This window comes from Saccharomyces paradoxus, chromosome X, assembly GCF_002079055.1.
Source record: "Saccharomyces paradoxus chromosome X, complete sequence".
In the NCBI taxonomy this organism is placed as follows: Eukaryota; Fungi; Ascomycota; class Saccharomycetes; order Saccharomycetales; family Saccharomycetaceae; genus Saccharomyces; species Saccharomyces paradoxus.
In genome coordinates this window covers 139,813-157,033 of record NC_047496.1, presented here as the reverse complement: position 1 = coordinate 157,033, position 17,221 = coordinate 139,813, and the positions used below count along the sequence as shown (strand labels likewise).

General features: G+C 38.8%; 11 protein-coding genes across 11 annotated transcripts; 4 read left to right on the top strand and 7 right to left on the bottom strand.

Annotated features, from left to right (window-relative positions):
* Positions 1-344: 344 nt before the first annotated feature.
* YUR1 (mannosyltransferase YUR1) lies at positions 345-1,631 on the top strand (the record flags this gene model as incomplete). Its single annotated transcript, XM_033911261.1, has 1 exon — positions 345-1,631. The coding sequence occupies one exon, from the start codon at positions 345-347 to the stop codon at positions 1,629-1,631; it is 1,287 nt and encodes a 428-aa protein (XP_033767152.1).
* An 86-nt stretch (positions 1,632-1,717) lies between these two features.
* Positions 1,718-2,383, bottom strand: RPB4 (DNA-directed RNA polymerase II subunit RPB4; the record flags this gene model as incomplete). The annotated part of the gene is made up of 1 exon (XM_033911260.1): positions 1,718-2,383. The coding sequence occupies one exon, from the start codon at positions 2,381-2,383 to the stop codon at positions 1,718-1,720; it is 666 nt and encodes a 221-aa protein (XP_033767151.1).
* A 565-nt stretch (positions 2,384-2,948) lies between these two features.
* On the top strand, positions 2,949-5,357 carry YAK1 (serine/threonine protein kinase YAK1; the record flags this gene model as incomplete). The annotated part of the gene is made up of 1 exon (XM_033911259.1): positions 2,949-5,357. One exon carries the CDS (start codon positions 2,949-2,951, stop codon positions 5,355-5,357), a length of 2,409 nt encoding a protein of 802 aa, XP_033767150.1.
* Positions 5,358-5,754: 397 nt separating this feature from the next.
* On the bottom strand, positions 5,755-6,231 carry TIM17 (protein transporter TIM17; the record flags this gene model as incomplete). Its single annotated transcript, XM_033911258.1, has 1 exon — positions 5,755-6,231. The coding sequence occupies one exon, from the start codon at positions 6,229-6,231 to the stop codon at positions 5,755-5,757; it is 477 nt and encodes a 158-aa protein (XP_033767149.1).
* A 431-nt stretch (positions 6,232-6,662) lies between these two features.
* On the bottom strand, positions 6,663-6,983 carry ROQ1 (Roq1p; the record flags this gene model as incomplete). Its single annotated transcript, XM_033911257.1, has 1 exon — positions 6,663-6,983. The coding sequence occupies one exon, from the start codon at positions 6,981-6,983 to the stop codon at positions 6,663-6,665; it is 321 nt and encodes a 106-aa protein (XP_033767148.1).
* A 314-nt stretch (positions 6,984-7,297) lies between these two features.
* Positions 7,298-8,182, bottom strand: SFH5 (Sfh5p; the record flags this gene model as incomplete). The annotated part of the gene is made up of 1 exon (XM_033911256.1): positions 7,298-8,182. One exon carries the CDS (start codon positions 8,180-8,182, stop codon positions 7,298-7,300), a length of 885 nt encoding a protein of 294 aa, XP_033767147.1.
* A 451-nt stretch (positions 8,183-8,633) lies between these two features.
* IDS2 (Ids2p) lies at positions 8,634-10,043 on the bottom strand (the record flags this gene model as incomplete). Its single annotated transcript, XM_033911255.1, has 1 exon — positions 8,634-10,043. One exon carries the CDS (start codon positions 10,041-10,043, stop codon positions 8,634-8,636), a length of 1,410 nt encoding a protein of 469 aa, XP_033767146.1.
* Positions 10,044-10,770: 727 nt separating this feature from the next.
* SMT1 (Smt1p) lies at positions 10,771-11,919 on the top strand (the record flags this gene model as incomplete). Its single annotated transcript, XM_033911254.1, has 1 exon — positions 10,771-11,919. One exon carries the CDS (start codon positions 10,771-10,773, stop codon positions 11,917-11,919), a length of 1,149 nt encoding a protein of 382 aa, XP_033767145.1.
* Positions 11,920-12,205: 286 nt separating this feature from the next.
* On the bottom strand, positions 12,206-12,907 carry RPA34 (DNA-directed RNA polymerase I subunit RPA34; the record flags this gene model as incomplete). The annotated part of the gene is made up of 1 exon (XM_033911253.1): positions 12,206-12,907. One exon carries the CDS (start codon positions 12,905-12,907, stop codon positions 12,206-12,208), a length of 702 nt encoding a protein of 233 aa, XP_033767144.1.
* Positions 12,908-14,007: 1,100 nt separating this feature from the next.
* Positions 14,008-15,996, bottom strand: DAS1 (SCF ubiquitin ligase complex subunit DAS1; the record flags this gene model as incomplete). Its single annotated transcript, XM_033911252.1, has 1 exon — positions 14,008-15,996. The coding sequence occupies one exon, from the start codon at positions 15,994-15,996 to the stop codon at positions 14,008-14,010; it is 1,989 nt and encodes a 662-aa protein (XP_033767143.1).
* Positions 15,997-16,580: 584 nt separating this feature from the next.
* SNA3 (Sna3p) lies at positions 16,581-16,979 on the top strand (the record flags this gene model as incomplete). Its single annotated transcript, XM_033911251.1, has 1 exon — positions 16,581-16,979. One exon carries the CDS (start codon positions 16,581-16,583, stop codon positions 16,977-16,979), a length of 399 nt encoding a protein of 132 aa, XP_033767142.1.
* Between the last annotated feature and the right edge of the window lie 242 nt (positions 16,980-17,221).

Sequence of the window (17,221 nt, the reverse complement as noted above, 5' to 3'; positions counted from 1 at the left end):
GTACAATAACTAAATAATTCTCTGATTATTCCTCCAATATTTTGGGTTGAAAATTTGCTTTAAATGTATTCTTTGATTAATTCCTTATTCCCTACGTCTACGAAATAACCACTTTTCGCCCATTTTCTTCTTTTCTCTGAGTGAGAAGCAACTACTTATTTTACTGGTCGCTTTGGAAATTTTCTATACATTTTTTAAATAAAGGAAAGTTAAACGCAAAGCACTACGCCTCTTTATTTTTTGCTTACAGAGCTAACTTGTCACTACTTCTTCATTCCATCTCCAAATTTAATGCTTGGAAGTCGCTATCAGAATTAAAGAAGTGTATCATCAGAAATTGTTAAATGGCAAAAAGAGGCTTGTTGTACATCCTTGGCGTATTCTTACCGATATGGACCTTTATGATCTATATTTTTGGTAAAGAGTTATTTCTCATACGAAAATACCATAAGATTGACAGCTCTTATTGTACCCTTTCTCGAAGAGTAAAAGAACAATATGATTCAAGTCGAAGAAGAAACTACTTCCCCGAGGTAAAACTTTCCCGCAATAGCTACGACGACTACACGTTAAACTATACAAGACAAAATGATTTTGGTCCTTTTTACTCACGGGAAAATGCAACAATTTTAATGCTAGTGAGAAATTCAGAATTAGAAGGGGCATTAGATTCAATGAGGTCATTGGAAGACAGATTTAATAACAAATATCACTATGATTGGACTTTCCTGAATGATGTTCCCTTCGACCAAGACTTCATTGAAGCCACGACGGCAATGGCAAGTGGGAAGACCCAATACGCCTTAATTCCACCAGAAGACTGGAATCGGCCGAAATGGATTAACGAAACATTCTTTGAAGAAAGACTACGAACGATGGAGGACGAAGGGGTCTTATATGGGGGATCCAAGTCATACAGAAACATGTGTCGATTCAATTCTGGTTTTTTTTTCAGGCAGCCAATACTGGATAACTATGATTACTACTTTAGGGTGGAACCCAATGTTGAATATTATTGCGATTTCCCATACGACCCGTTCAGGATTATGAGATTGAAGGCCAAAAAATACGGATTTGTCATTTCGTTATATGAATATGAGGAGACCATACCAACTTTATGGGATGCAGTAGAGGAGTATCTAGTAACTAACGAAGAGATGATTTTACGTAAAGAGGACAGTGCATATGCTTTTTTAACTGATTCAGGATTGGTCGGTAAGCACTACCCCGTTGTTGAAGCAAACTCTAACTACAATTTATGCCATTTTTGGTCGAATTTTGAGATTGGCGACTTGAATTTCTTCAGAAGTGACGAATACAAGAAATTTTTCGAAACTTTAGACGCCAAGGGCGGATTTTATTACGAGAGATGGGGTGACGCTCCTGTGCATTCAATTGGTGTCTCCCTACTGCTGAGACCTGAAGAAATAATTCATTTTGATGAACTTGGCTACTTCCACTCACCATTCGGTACCTGTCCGGCATCGTACGCCATTAGGCTCGATCAGAGGTGCAGATGCAAAAGCCATGATGAGAGTGTCATAGACATAACCCCCCATAGCTGCTTGATGAGATGGTGGAAAAACGGTAGTGGCAAATATTTCCTGAAAGAAGAGCAACACCAGGTTTAAAATTCTGTCTCTTTTCCTGTTAAATAGATTAACTTGCACAGAGTGAAAAATTCATTACTACTTACACACACGTATACGTACAATTATTAATAGAGCGTTTCTAAGTTTGACAATTCCTTTAATATCCTTTCTAACTCATCGTCAGATATTTTATTGTTCAAACTCGGAATCAAAGTCTTTGCTTCATCGGCTGTGTCACAGGCCAAAGAACCTAACTGCGCCACTTCAAACGGATGTAACCCAGTGCTTTTCAGAAGCTGTATAACCGCCCCGACGGTTTCTTGGTCTCTAAATCGGGAGAAATTTGTCAAATACTGCATGGTGTTTTTCAAATCTTTATTATTTCCTCCCGTGGTCTGTTCTAACAGAACGTCGATAGACTCCAATTCCTTTTCTCTAGTTTCAGAATGCATAAAATCATCATCACCAGCATTAACGTCATCTTCATCCAGATCATCATCTTCCTCCTCTACAGCCGTAGTTTCATCATTGGCGTTTTCATGCTTCAAGTGCTTCTTCTTGTGTTTCTTTTGTGATCTTTTAAATGCTCTCCTACGTTCTATTAGAGCTTCTTTGATAACTAACCTGGCTTCACTTAGGTTCAAGGCAATCAATTCTTCCTCTTCACCCTGATGGTTTAACTGTTTCAGTTGGAATTCCTGGCCTAGTTGGAGAGTAGCCGCATTTTCTTCTTCCTCTACTTTCTTCAATCTTCTCCGTCTTGTTTGAAAAGTTGATGTAGAAACATTCATTCTTCTATGTTGTTATATATATTTTCGATATGAATTAATGTTGTGCACCCTCGCCCTCAAACACAACTTATTAAGACGCAGCAACCCATTCAAGGCCCTCTTTCTTTACTTTGGCTTCCTCCTGTGTACGTATGTATGTTTAGTAGCAAACTTGCAAAAAGTTGAAGAAAGACTATATCATCAACTCTGCATATGTCGTGTTACACGTAATAAACACCTAAAAAATGTATTCAGGCCTAAGAGCAGAAATTGTAAAAGTGCATAAAAGACCTAATAAATACATCAAAGTAACGCTATGGCTGTAGTAACCCTACCTGCCCCTTCTACAGCATTTTCCCAGTGACCCCCTCCTCCTCAGATTTACCCCTTCTGAGCTTAACAATGAGTAGCAATGCTAAACAGATAAAAGGAAACAATTCCAACACCAACACTGGAGGTAGACACTGATAATCTGGCTACTAGATTGAGCGAATACTTTAAAAAAGAATTTTGGTGAAGATCAAAACTGACTGTACAAGGGCAATTTTTTCCGTTATCATTTTTTCACATGCTAATTTGAAGAATCATGAATTCATCCAATAATAACGACTCGTCTAGCACCAATAGCAATATGAATAACTCTCTGAGCCCGACCCTAGTTACCCACAGTGATGCTAGTATGGGCTCGGGTAGAGCAAGCCCGGACGATAGGCATTCTGGAAGAAGTATATGGAACCCATCATACGTGAATCAAGGTTCTCAAAGACCTCCACAGCAGCAGCAGCAGCAGCAGCAGCAGCAGCAACAGCAACAACAAAATTCCCAATTTTTTTTTGTTAACCCTTGGAATGAGGAAAAAGTAACTAATTCTCAACAAAACCTGGTGTATCCCCCACAATACGATGATTTAAACAGTAATGAAAGTTTAGATGCATACAGACGACGTAAATCTAGTCTTGTTGTACCCCCGGCCAGGGCGCCTGCCCCGAATCCTTTCCAGTACGACAGCTATCCCGCTTACACGAACTCTAATACGAATCTAGCAGGAAGTACCAGTGGCCAGTATCCTTCCGGTTATCAACAGCAGCAACAACATGCATACCAGCAGGGCGCTATCCCTTCTTCCCAGTTTGGATCTAGGTTCGTGCCCTCTCTTTATGATCGTCAAGAGTTTCAAAGAAGGCAGAGTCTAGCTGCAACAAATTATTCGTCCAATTTTTCTTCGCTCAATTCAAATGCTAATCAAGGAACAAACTCCATACCAGTCATGTCACCTTACAGGAGGCTCAGTGCGTATCCTCCGAGTACAAGTCCCCCATTACAGCCCCCTTTTAAGCAGTTACGAAGAGATGAGGTACAAGCTCAAAAATTATCTATTCCTCAGATGCAACCTTGCAATTCTAAAAACGATCTTCAACCCGTCTTAAATGCTACTCCAAAGTTTAGACGTGCGTCACTTAATTCTAAGACAATATCCCCCTTAGTTAGTGTCACAAAAAGCCTGATTACTACATATTCCTTATGCTCTCCCGAATTTACCTATCAAACGTCTAAAAACCCTAAGAGAGTACTCACGAAACCCAGCGAGGGAAAATGTAACAACGGATTTGACAACATAAACAGTGACTATATTCTCTATGTAAATGACGTTTTGGGTGTAGAACAGAACAGAAAGTACCTCGTGCTTGACATTTTAGGTCAAGGTACATTCGGCCAAGTGGTCAAGTGTCAAAATTTGCTGACCAAGGAAATATTGGCTGTAAAAGTAGTTAAATCGAGAACAGAGTATTTGACCCAAAGTATAACGGAAGCCAAAATTTTAGAGTTGCTGAACCAAAAGATAGACCCAGCTAACAAACACCATTTTTTAAGAATGCATGACTCCTTTGTCCACAAGAACCACTTATGTTTGGTGTTTGAGTTGCTAAGCAATAATTTGTATGAGTTGTTAAAACAAAACAAATTTCATGGACTGTCTATACAACTCATCAGAACATTTACCACCCAAATATTAGATTCGTTATGCGTTTTGAAGGAAAGTAAACTGATTCATTGCGATTTGAAGCCAGAGAATATTTTACTCTGCGCACCGGATAAACCGGAATTGAAAATTATCGATTTCGGTTCATCTTGCGAAGAGGCAAGAACCGTTTATACATATATCCAATCCAGGTTTTATCGAGCTCCTGAGATTATACTAGGCATCCCTTATTCGACCAGTATTGACATGTGGTCCTTGGGTTGCATTGTTGCTGAATTGTTCTTGGGTATACCGATTTTTCCAGGTGCTTCTGAATATAATCAATTAACAAGGATAATAGACACGCTTGGATATCCTCCATCGTGGATGATAGATATGGGTAAAAACTCTGGAAAATTCATGAAAAAATTGACACCAGAAGAAAGTGCTGCCTCTACACAAAAGCATCGTATGAAAACCATTGAAGAGTTTTGCAGGGAATACAATATAGTAGAAAAGCCCAGTAAGCAATATTTTAAGTGGAAAAGGCTGCCAGATATTATTAGAAACTACAGATATCCTAAAAGCATACAAAACTCACAGGAACTTATTGACCAAGAAATGCAGAGTAGGGAATGCTTAATTCATTTTTTAAGTGGTGTGCTTAATTTAAATCCATTGGAAAGGTGGACACCACAGCAAGCCATGCTACATCCTTTCATAACAAAGCAGGAATTCACAGGTGAGTGGTTCCCTCCAGGATCGTCTTTACCAGGGCCATCAGAAAAACATGATAATACAAAAGGTCGGCAAAACGATCACAGAAGCACGAGGGACTCTAAAAACAACGCAAACCGCAATTATGTCTACAATTCTAGTTCTGCCACTGGCGGCACTGATAGTGTCGATATTGGTGCTATCAGTAAGAGGAAGGAGAACGTATCTAGCGACATTCCTAATGATTATGCTGTAACTCATTCTGTCCAAGAAGGGCCAACAAGTGCATTTAATAAGCTTCACATTGTCGAAGAATAGATCATTGTTTTGTTTGACTTTTCTCTCGCTACCCCCTCCTTTTCCCTTTTATTACAGTTTAGTGCTGATACCGTACATCAAATGTATATGAAATTTGCCTTTTCTTAATTTTCCTTATACGTATAGTCATTACAATTAATAAAGTAACATTATAAAGTTTCTACGCCATTTTTTTGGCCTGTTATTATTTTCTCTTCAGAGGTAAAATATGATACTTTTTTAATACATAGTATATACATGGTTGGGGGAATGGTTGGCGATCTTAAAAGGAAGGCTGAAAATAAGGTGAAAACGTAAAGAAAGCTAGTGCAATACAACATTCGTGTAACAAAGAATGTGCCGAATAAGGCTACTTTCACGGAAATGAAAAATGACTCATATATGGTACCTCTATCGTTTAAGCCTGTAGAGGTTGAGAGGGAGGAGCCTCAGGCAAAGGAGGAGCCATAGGCTTAGCTTGCCAAGCAGCATATCTCTGGAACATTAGCCCCACACCTTCAATCACACCCAACAAACAAGCACATGTGATAGAACTGTTCCTTGTATGTCTCCAACCACCTCTCACAGCCAAAGCGCCACCAGTGAAAAACCCTGCAATGATAGCATTCCATGGATCTTCTCTCTTTCTGACGGCTTTCACAGCGCAATCAAACGTAGAAAACAAACCACCCCAAACACCAAAGTTACCACCCAGCACAGGAGCACGCGCTTTGATCGCGCTCACAGCTCCTGAACCACGTTCACCTAATGGCGAATTTCTAAAACCTTTAATCCCATGCCAAACAACACCACCAATAGCACCCATGGCAAAGGCACCACCAAAATCGTTTAATATGACTATAGGACATGGATCTCTCGAATGATCGGCTGACATGACGCTCCTGTGTACTCTATTTTTGCGAAACGCTTTCTTCTGAACTTGATTCTTTCACAGTTTCTATCTTTTGATGAGAATTAGCGATTTTATCCTCTGAAATTTGGCATAAGATGGAAACTTTGGCGCGGGAAACCGGGTGACTCTTTAGTTAAAACAATAGCACTTAAAAAGGGCCCCCGAGAGAGCTATATTGTACAGTACACCTGTAGATTTCTGTATTCCAATAATATATATATATGTATACATTTGTGTGAATATACTATACACTTTATGCACAGAAACTAATAAATCACTAAAGTCCCGCTGTCCTTCCGTAGTGCTATCATCTGTGGCACGTTATGAATTGCGCACAATCGTTACAACCCCGCATCCGCGTGTGGGTTATCCAGTATAACCCGAATGATATTGTTAGATATGCTTTATAATGCTTAAGTAGATGAACAACGGTGAGAATGGACATCTCCACCTAAACTGCTACCGTGGCCGTATCGACCACCGTTTTCATCGTCGCTATGGTTGTTATTGTTATTGTTATTGCTGCTTGTGTTCTCCTGTATGCCTAAATTAGTCAGTTCAACAAAGTAGTATATCACCCCAGGCTGTGTAGGCTGGTTATGGATCCCAAAATCACCCATGGGAGATTCTTCTACCAACGAATCCACCTTAGTCTGGTCTCGCTGGCTCCTGAGTATGCTGCTATTGGTTTTTTTGTGTGTCCTATATATTGTTGAAGTTCCCTTCCTTAACATCTTGTTCTTGTTATCTTATCTCTTATTCTGTTTACTCTCCGTCGCCAGTAAACACGTCTGTCTGCGTTCTTGTCCACGGTCGGTGCGTTGTCTTTTATATAGGCGGATCTGATCGACCTGTATCCCTATTATTGCCATTATCTTCTAGAACATTTCTGCAGCCCCTTCGTTCCGTACGGTGTTTTCTAAGGTATATATAATAAAGGTATAAAAGAGATAATACAGTTTGATGGTGATTTACCTGAATACAAGGCAAAATCAAGAAATTATTATAGAATTATTTTATGGGGGTAGTGTTACAGTATGGCGACCAATTACTCAACGTCTTCAATGATTTGCTTTTGTAAAATGTAAAGGCCGTATTCCGTTGGATGGACATTTGTGACGTTTTGCTTGTTCAAATCGTTCTGTTTGTCTTTCCCACCATAATCTTGGTATGGGCAGTCCTTTAAGTACTGACCTAACTTGTTACCATCGGTCAAAACCACAAACTTCTTTCTAGTGGTTTCATCAACAAACTTTTTGATCAAATCATAGACCCAACCGAAAACAGTGGGGACATTAACGAAATACTTCGCATACAACAGTTCTGGATAGTATTTTTGGAAAATTCCAATGACGGTCTTGCTACAATTCTTAATGTCAGAATCCATCCGCCACACGGAAACGCCTTTATAATCGTGGACTTGGGTCATATAGCTATTGTCTACACCGGTAAAATCCAGTAAGCTCAGACCCTTTTCCATAAGTCCGATTCTGTAGCGCACAAACTTGTCCACGTTTTGAAACAATTCCTTTTTTTTGACCAGCTGACCATATAAGTTCCAGGTGACAGCTTTTTTATTAGCGTCACCATTTGCATCGAAAGTCAAAATACCAACGTTTTGCAAATCTGCATTATGAACTTCCTTATAGGCACAACTCAATGGATTGAATTCCTTCCTCCAGTTCAAAATATCAATCAGATTCTGCACAACAGTGCTATATTCAAATTGGTACGCTTTGCAAAGTTTGTAGATTAAGCAATCGGCAATCTTTTCATCATAGTATTTTTCAACCTCCTCCTTGGTCAGACCTTCAGGATTCAACTTGTAACCATACAATTCATCGTATCCTGCACATTTTTCTTTGATAATACCAGGAATTGCCTTTTTAAGCTTATCGAACACCTGCTTTTCACTATCGTTGTTGAACTTCATTTGGAGAATGAATTATAGTTACCTTTGGGATTCAAAGTGAAAATAAAATGAGGTACAATTGCGGTATACAGCTTTATTTTCTTGAAGCGATCACTAATTAGTAAGACATGAACATGGTTTTTTTCATTCCGGCCAATTCTAGCCACGCCCGAGAATGCAAATATACATGCAAAATCAGCCTTGGACTTTAGACATGGTGATGATAAGGAAGTAAAAAATAAAATAAAAGAAGGATAATGACTATATGGTAGTATACAAAAGAAAGTGATTACAAATACGGCGTACGGGCATTTTTCAGCAAAAAAGTTAATTTTTGGTTCTTATAATGTGCAACCAACAATTGCACTCTAAGGGAAACACATTATGGAGTATGATGAATTAGATGTGAAGAAGGTACCGGACCGCCTTGAATGAATATTGAAGAAGTGCGGGGAAATAGTTGTGTTTTTATTTAATTTGCTTGGTTCAGGAAGTCTCGCCAAAGATCTAGCCATTTGTTCATAATAGATTCTCGATGTTGACCAGCAGCGATGTAGTTTTGTCTTTCCCAGGGCTTCAGGATTTTAAATTCGATTATCTTATAATTCAAACTGTCTGCTGGTACACTAGTTATTGGAACAGCGCAGTAGCCACCACTATCTATATAACTCCATTTGTCACCAAATAATGCTTTCATAATTTGTAAATCGTTCATTTGATGAAACATCGATCTTTTACTTTCACCTTCAAAATCGTTCCCGTAGATAGTAAAGTATTCCTTAATGCACATTGCTACCGCCTTGTTTGGCTTCAGGATAATTATTTGAGGATCCTCATCATAATTTCCGGCGGGATATTGATCTTGCTCTACGCTAGCGAGATCTCCGTTGATGTAATTTACCTTGTTCGATAACAAAACACATGTTTCATTATCAATCTCATCAGATACTTCAGTGCTCTCCAGAAGTTCATCAATATTTTGTAATACCGTACATGTGGGCGATAAGTAGCAAATCAATTCGAACCTATCAATCAATGAAAAGAAAAGAAATAGCTTGCACCATTTAAAATTCAATTCGCTCTTGGTCTCGGCCGCTTGTGAACTTGCACTAAAACCCGAGCCATTCCCGAAATTCATGAATAGATTGATGTACTCATCTATTATCAATGTCTTGATTCCTATTTGAGTCAATTGAAAGGCGTTAACTTCACTGGAATGTAGTACCCAAAGATTATACTGGGAATTGACACTTTTCAATGACTCTGATAACACAATAACAGCCTGTAAAGATTCTGCAGATGAATCGTGCAGTATTGTTATCCAAGCTCTGCTCTGATTGAGGACATCACCGGGAGAGTTGGCCGGTTCATTGGCAGATGCACCAGAAAATGAACTTCTTGGGTTCAGTAAATGTCTTATCCATTGAACATCCTGGATAGAACTACGCCTCGTAGTTAGGGGTGGAACATCCACCGACGGTTGCTTTATTGGTGATACCCTTTCGCTTGGTTCCGGGGATCCTAGGGTCAAATCGTTGAGAATATCTGAGACTGATTCTCTCGTCTCCTGCCCCAAAGAATAATGATGTTTGAACAACTGGTAATCCTGCTGTTGTTGATCAGATTTTTCGCGAGATTGGGATGATCCATAAAGCCTTTGCTGGTGCTGTGCCGACCCTCTTGCAAGAGATGAAAGGTTCATTGTATTTCCCTCCATCATCATTTCTGGTTCAGGGGAGTACCTCCCAGTGGGAGTACCTATGGGAGAATTATTAAAGTTTAACAACAGTGGATTATCTTGTGATTCAGACCATGATTTCCTCACAGCAGCGGCCAGATCACCAGTGATATCCTCAGATATACTCTGCTGCTGATTATCCATTTTTTATTGTCAATTGTCTTTTCTTTCTTGGCGTTTCAATAAATAGAGTAAAAAGCTTTGACAAATAGTTTCAATCTGATAATGCGAGTATTTTTGGGTGCTGATGCGGTCAGGTGTGTTGCAGCTTCTTCTTCTTTTCCTCTATCCATTCAGATTTGGACTTGACTGCACAATTCTTTTGCTTTATTCATGCTTGTGTTCTCTGTCCTGCAGCGCATGGGGAAATTTCCGAAGCAAGATGGGGACAGTCAAGAGCAGAAGCAAGAGCAAAAATAATAAAAGGCAGTAGAAAGTACAGTGCACTATTGTTGGCCGTAAATACTAGGTATGTTAGTGAAAATGAGGCAGCGAAAGCTATTAGTAAGTTTTCATACCGGAAGTGTACCATTAATTTCTTCTTGTCGTACTGCAGGCTCAGGGCTGGTAGTGTCAAAACATATAAATAATTACATAAACGTCTGTCTACTTCAGGACATGAAGGGGGTGTAGTGACTTCCAACATTTCTCACTTCAATGACAATACCGAAAATGATAGTCCGACATCCAGTTGTCATAGAATAATGTGACAGCGGTTTTCTGTTTGTGCGAAAAGAAAACAGTGGGAATATAAACTGCGTTTCAAGATAAATTTACTAACCCTAAACAACAACACACATAGATAACGTGTTGGCTAAAGGGATTAGTGCGTGCGCTATTTTATCAATTCTATTTACACAATTTCTCGACTATGAGAAGGACTTTTTCCCAGTTAACAACCCGACTATTAAAGTCTAAAGAGGATGAATTGAAATCAACTCTAAAGTATTTGACCAAAGGTTCCATGAAATCGTTGGGGTCTTTGTTTGGGTCTTCTGAACCTACTGGACAAGGATCTTTATTGAACCGTTCAAGCACAAAAGAAAATAGTCTTCAAAACCACCATATAGAGAACATCTTAAGCATACTGAATTCAAATCTACCGGAAGTAGAATCCAAGAAACAAAAAGTGGCCGTTCATTACGACCTGCTTTTCTCACACCTGAATTCAATAGTCACGCAGGCAACGGATAACAAATATACTTCCTCGAAGGAATTACAAGCTGCATCATCCGAGGATTTATATGACAGGCTACTGCTTCTGCAGTATATGGGTAAGTTAAATAATGTGCGTCAAATAACGGAAATCCTGCTTTCGAAAAAGTTCGATAAATTCGATAAGGTATGGGAGCATAAGGCGTTGTTTGATAAATATCAAAGAGTGGTGATATCTATCCTGTTGTATTATAGAACGCATAATGCTCAAATAAGGAAAGACTACGAGGTTCGTTGGCTCTCCGAATATAGTGATCTACCGTTTCCACTGCGACGTCTTTTGTGGAGATGTCTAACCTTTAACGTATCTGAAGAGAATATTCAACAAAAAATACTTCATTACATTAAGATTTTAGGTTCAAATTGGAGGAATAACGATTTGGTTTTGATTTATCAATCTTTATATGAAAAATCTCATCTACTACCTGATTTAGCTGCCCTGGACAGCAATAAAAATGAAACTCCCCCTTTCACTCAAAACCAGATCCTGCTTGTTCGTATTTTAAGAGCTATCTCGAAACGTGTTGAAGAACAACCAAAGTTGGTCAAAAATTGGCTGATCGATATAGTAAAATTGAGTATACAAAGCAAACTAATGCTGGAGTCACCGAAGAAACCGTCCACACCAATAATGGATCAATACAAATTCATTAGGTCCTTAGACATTTCCACTCAAAGTATTCATCGGATGTGCCAAAATAGGCTGATCTTCGAAGATTTACAAATCGATCTTGAAAGTATATTGAAGACGATTAATGATGAAGAACTCGAGTTAAAGACACACTTACCATTGAACCTAATATAAATGAGAACACATAAACAGCACAATAATAATATTCATAATATGGCGGCTGTAGAACCAAAAAAAAAAACGTTTTTTGTTATACCTGAAATATTGAAATTTCTAATCGTATACACAAAGTTAAGTACGTATGCAAAACTAAATAGTAATATTGCCCACACAAAACATCCATCAGGTCCCACCAGCACAAGAATGCCTTTTTATATATGTAAATGCGAAAAAAAATCACTGACACATACAAATGCACATTTTTATCTTATATTACACACAAGCATGCGCATATACGCATTCAATCCCTATGTTTCATTTTCTTATCCTTTTTTTCCTTTTTCTCCTTCTTCTCCTTCTTTTCCTTCTTCTTCTTCTTCTTGTCACTAGACCTCTCCTCATTGTCGTGATGTGAACGTTTTTTTGATTCTTTCTTATCTTCTTTCACATCCTCAGTCACATGAAAGTCTTCGGCATCATAACCTGTGGCAAAATGTTCCAACTTCAAGCCTTCCACTTTTGGAACATCTTTACGTGGAACTCTTACTTTAACGTAATCAATAGCTGGAATTTTGGCATTTTCACTGATAGAAAAGACTTTGTCAAATTGTAATGGTGTATTATCTTTGGCCGTACTGGCAATTTTAAGGTTTTCCTTACTTTCTGAAGGAACCAACAACGTCATATTACTGAGATTATCCTGTGTTAACGAAGACTCAATGTCTGTATCGTCCATGATATTATAATTGTGTTTATCAATTGACATTGTTGTGGAGGATTCAAAATCTACTGGCAGAGATTTTAGCTTAGAAATGTCAACATTTGATGGGAACTTGATCAGCCAAACCTGTTGCTGTTTAGATTTCTTTTTGTTATCGCAGTTGAGGGGGAAATTCCTCAAATGTTTACATTTCTTGAAACCGTCTGGTATGCTGAACTCGTTTGATATCACTTCATCGTCAGAGTCTGAATCCGATACGTAATCTTTCGAAAGTTTGGACATATCTGTTTTTTGTCAATCTTGTTTATTGGCACCTCAGCTGCTCAATGCTCACTCGATCACCCACTAATACGATACCAAATACCCTCTATATCTTGAACTATTCAATGCTCATCGATAAAATTTTTCATTTCTTCAATTTCAACTTTGAGAAAAAAGTTTCGCAACACCCAACAGCCAGACCCTGCCCTAAGAAAAAAACTTTCTCGGGCCAAAAGGAAAATTTTTTTCATTTTCTAGAGCTTTATGGGCAGAAGCAAAATGTATAAATACTGGACAAGCTTCTGTAAGCTACATTCATCTCGACTATTGTTTGATAAGAGTTTCCTTACACTAAAAAAGACAGCAGTGACTGTAATGTGGTAAGAATGAAGATAGTCCTCATCTTGCCACTTTACCATCGCACTCCCTCCTTCCCATTTGATACATTCAAGTTTGAATAATCTCAAGAGAAATTTTATGACACTTTTTTTAAATAGAAAGGATAATTAATTGGCCCTGATGATAACGGTGTCTCTTCTTTCCTCGTCCGATTCGACCATGACGACAAGGGATTTTATCTCGTTCTCTTAATGCGGATGGTTTTGGAAAGGTAGATATTGCTTCGGTGATGTTTGTCCTTTTTTTAATCATTTGCGTTTGCAAACGGGAACTTTTCTTGCCAGTGTTATACAACACATGCAGATCTGAGCCTTTTTCTCTTCTCATGAGATTGTCAAATGTGGGTTTTTTATGGAGATAAATAGTATACGATTTATGATCACGGTGATGAAAAACTGGTTCCTTAACATTCGCAGTTTCCACGGTAGGAGTACGCTTACGAACCCATCGTTAGTACTCTCGGTGACCGCTCTTCTATAGAGACCTTCCTAGGATGTCTGAGTGATCATATGCTGTAGTATCTTATTCTTATGTTTATTTTATCAAATTAGTGTACCGGTATTAAAATTGCTGGTAGGCATATTTTTGTCCAATGAATCATTGTGATGAACCCTGAAATGCTTAACTAAGAAGTAGGCCCATGATCTACATTCGGCCAGCTTAAAAAAAAAAATATGCCTTGAGTATATATTATTAAATATATATTTTCGATGGGGAGTTGATTACATAACGGTGGCTATTCTTGCAATGGTATCAGGATTATTGTTGTTATTACTGCTGTCATTCTCCAAATTCTTGTTAGATTCTTTAGACCATCCATGTAAATTACTCTTGTAATCATAATGGTAAAAGACAGGCTCAAAAATACGTTCGTTATTTTCCTCCATAACTATCGTGGGAATATCATTCAACATCAAGAATCTCAAATGAGGGAAACTTTTCAAAAAAGTGACGTAGATAGATTTGAAGTGATGGATTAAAGCGTGATAACACATGATAATGTCTCTTTTGGTCAATGAATCATGGGGAAGTTCTAAGTCACCGGAAATGGTGGTGGCAGTGTCCTCATTATCCGGAGGAAGGTCTGCATTAATGTCGTCATCATAATCATCATCGATTATTATCATTTCGGGATCACTCGTGTGAGCGGTCGATGTAGAAGTTATGGTGGAGTGTTGATGTGGATTGTTAACGATTTTGGGCACCAACTGGGATTTAGAGTTTCTGTAGTGCAAAAGGTTCACGTTCATCTTGGTCACAAAATTCGTCAGGTTCATAGGTTGTGTTCTAACACTGGGATAAGCATCACAAGCCTTAGAGTATGGTAGCAAGGATAGGTACTTCATCATTTTGAAAATATCCTTTGCAGCAATGTCCTGAACTTCGTGAACGTAGTAGTCCTCAGGGAACATAAATATTTTGCCCTTAAGAATATCACTAAATACTATTTGACAGTTTGTGCAGTTGCATTGCTGATTCAATTGAAATTTATTCTCCTGGATATTGATGATTTGTGGGATAAGACCGTCATACCTCAGGTCTATAAATTGCAACTTGGAGCAAGCTAAAAGAATAGACAGAAAAATGTGAGGGTTTGTGGGTTCAGGTACATAATCCTCTAAAAAATCCATTTTAAGTCTTTTCAAATTGGTCAACGAGCTAAAAAGATCTACGAGAATGTGAACGTCCTGTTTAATAGAAATCAAAGACAAATCTTCCAGGTTTTCAAATTCTTTAAAATCTTTTAGCATTTCTGTCTCGCGTTTCAATAAAGTGTCATTCCAAGAAATTATGGTAAGGATCTTCAACGTTCTCTTGTCAAAAACCTCTGATAGTTTAGTCAGAGGGTTGCCGGGTCGTATCTTTTTCACAAAATAATCATTATTGTAAAACTCCCTTCTCCAATGTAATTTCAAATCAATGATTTGTAATTTGATATCTAATGGGTAAAGGTAGTTAAACAGTTTTAAAGGGTCGATGAATAAAGTCATGTGAGAGAGCCGAGAGGAGATACGCTGTGACAGGTATTTGGTAAGATTTGGAATGTAATTTTCGGGAACCACCATTTCAGGCAATGAATTTGGGGGAGCCATGTCAAAACTGGAGACATTGCATTTTGAAAAGTGACCATTGGAGATGATGTCGTTACAAGCCGGGTCAGTGACATTTTCTAATCTTTGCAAGGACTTGCCCTGGTTACAAAGGATGTTGAGGATGGATCTTTGCAAGGTAGAATCCAAATCCCAGTTGATCCTTATCCACTGAATGACTTCGGTAATGTGAATATTATTTTGCAGCGTTTCTATAAGTTTTCTCAATTTGTAATTGGCGATATCACGGGACTCCTCTTCTTTCAACGAAGACGGCAAGTTCAGTAGGGTCCAGTTAATGGCCAGATGCATGAAGTCGCTTTTCACTACATTTGAGTCATTCAAATAAATTCTTCTATAAAGCAATTTGGTAGCGATCTTATTGAACCTTTTGTTCACAAGGCACAGTTGCAAGCGGTCTGGTTGCGGCAAATGAGAAAATACTTCTTGCATGAGCTCATCGGGGAGCTTGGTTAGCGGGAACACGTAGCTTCTACCTTTGGCGGCGATATTTAAACTATTATTGGTAATATTTCGTAGCGCTGAAGCATCTGCGTTACTTTTGTTGTTTCTGTTAATGAACGCTGCTTTTTTCTTCTGAAAATAGTCTTGAAATGGCATGGTATGAATATAAACTTAGTTGGAAACACTATCTATGTGTCCTGAATATTATGCATGGAAATTGTATCTTCATCGAAATCTACAAGTCACTTATATCCTATATATATTTCTCTTTGTGGGATGGCACAGCAGGGTAATATCTGTAAAGAGGAAGAAAGATTCTGGTTAGCAGGTGCATTTTCATAAGTAAAAAAAGAACAAAGAAAACAAGTAGGGGAAAAGGGGTGTAGTGCAGCGCAGTAATGCGTTGAATCGATACCATCTTTCTACATATATCGGTACACTGCTGAGCGTTCAGCTTCGCTTTATTACATCCATAAATCTATATATCGTATTCATAAACACATATTTATGAGGTGGGCGTATAGTTCGTTGCTACGTATAGAGCGGATGAGTGCGCTGTGATTACTGTTCCTTAATGCACGTGATAAAGGCTCGGCTTTTTTTTTTAGCACGGGGGAAAACCTCTTGCCGGTATATAAAGGAAACAGAACGCAACACGGATGAGGCAACCTGTAGTGAAAAGAGCTTCGCTAAAGACATAGATAATAGTACAAAACAAACAACCGAATAGAAATCTAGAAATGGACAGAGACCATAACAACGACGACCACCGAATGAGCTACTCCATCAACAAGGACGACTTGTTGTTAATGGTTTTGGCTGTGTTCATCCCTCCAGCGGCCGTCTGGAAGCGTAAGGGCATATTTGACAGGGATACGTTACTGAACGTACTTCTCTTCCTATTGTTATTCTTCCCGGCAATCATTCACGCCTGTTACGTCGTGTATGAAACAAGTAGCGAACGTTCATACGACCTTTCGCGTAGACATGCAGCAGCTCCCGCCGTGGATCGTGACCTGGAAGCTCACCCTGCAGAAGAATCTCAAGCACAACCTCCAGCTTATGATGAAGACGATGAGGCTGGTGCTGACGTGCCCTTGATGGACAACAAACAACAGCTTCCATCGGCCCGTACTTAGTGATCGGTCCGGGCTCTTTATCACCGTAGCTCCTAAGTAACACATAGAGTAAATATAGCGCTTTTTCTTCGTTCCTTTTGTTTTTAGCATCTTTTTGTGAAATACGTGCCGGTGTTCCGGGGTTGAATGCGGAATGAGAAGTGTGGAATGTAAAATGCGGAGGCCGGATATTCGTCTCGGCGGCTAAATGTGGCATGTGAAAAGTATTGTCTATTTTATCTTAGTCCTTCTCTCTCAGAATA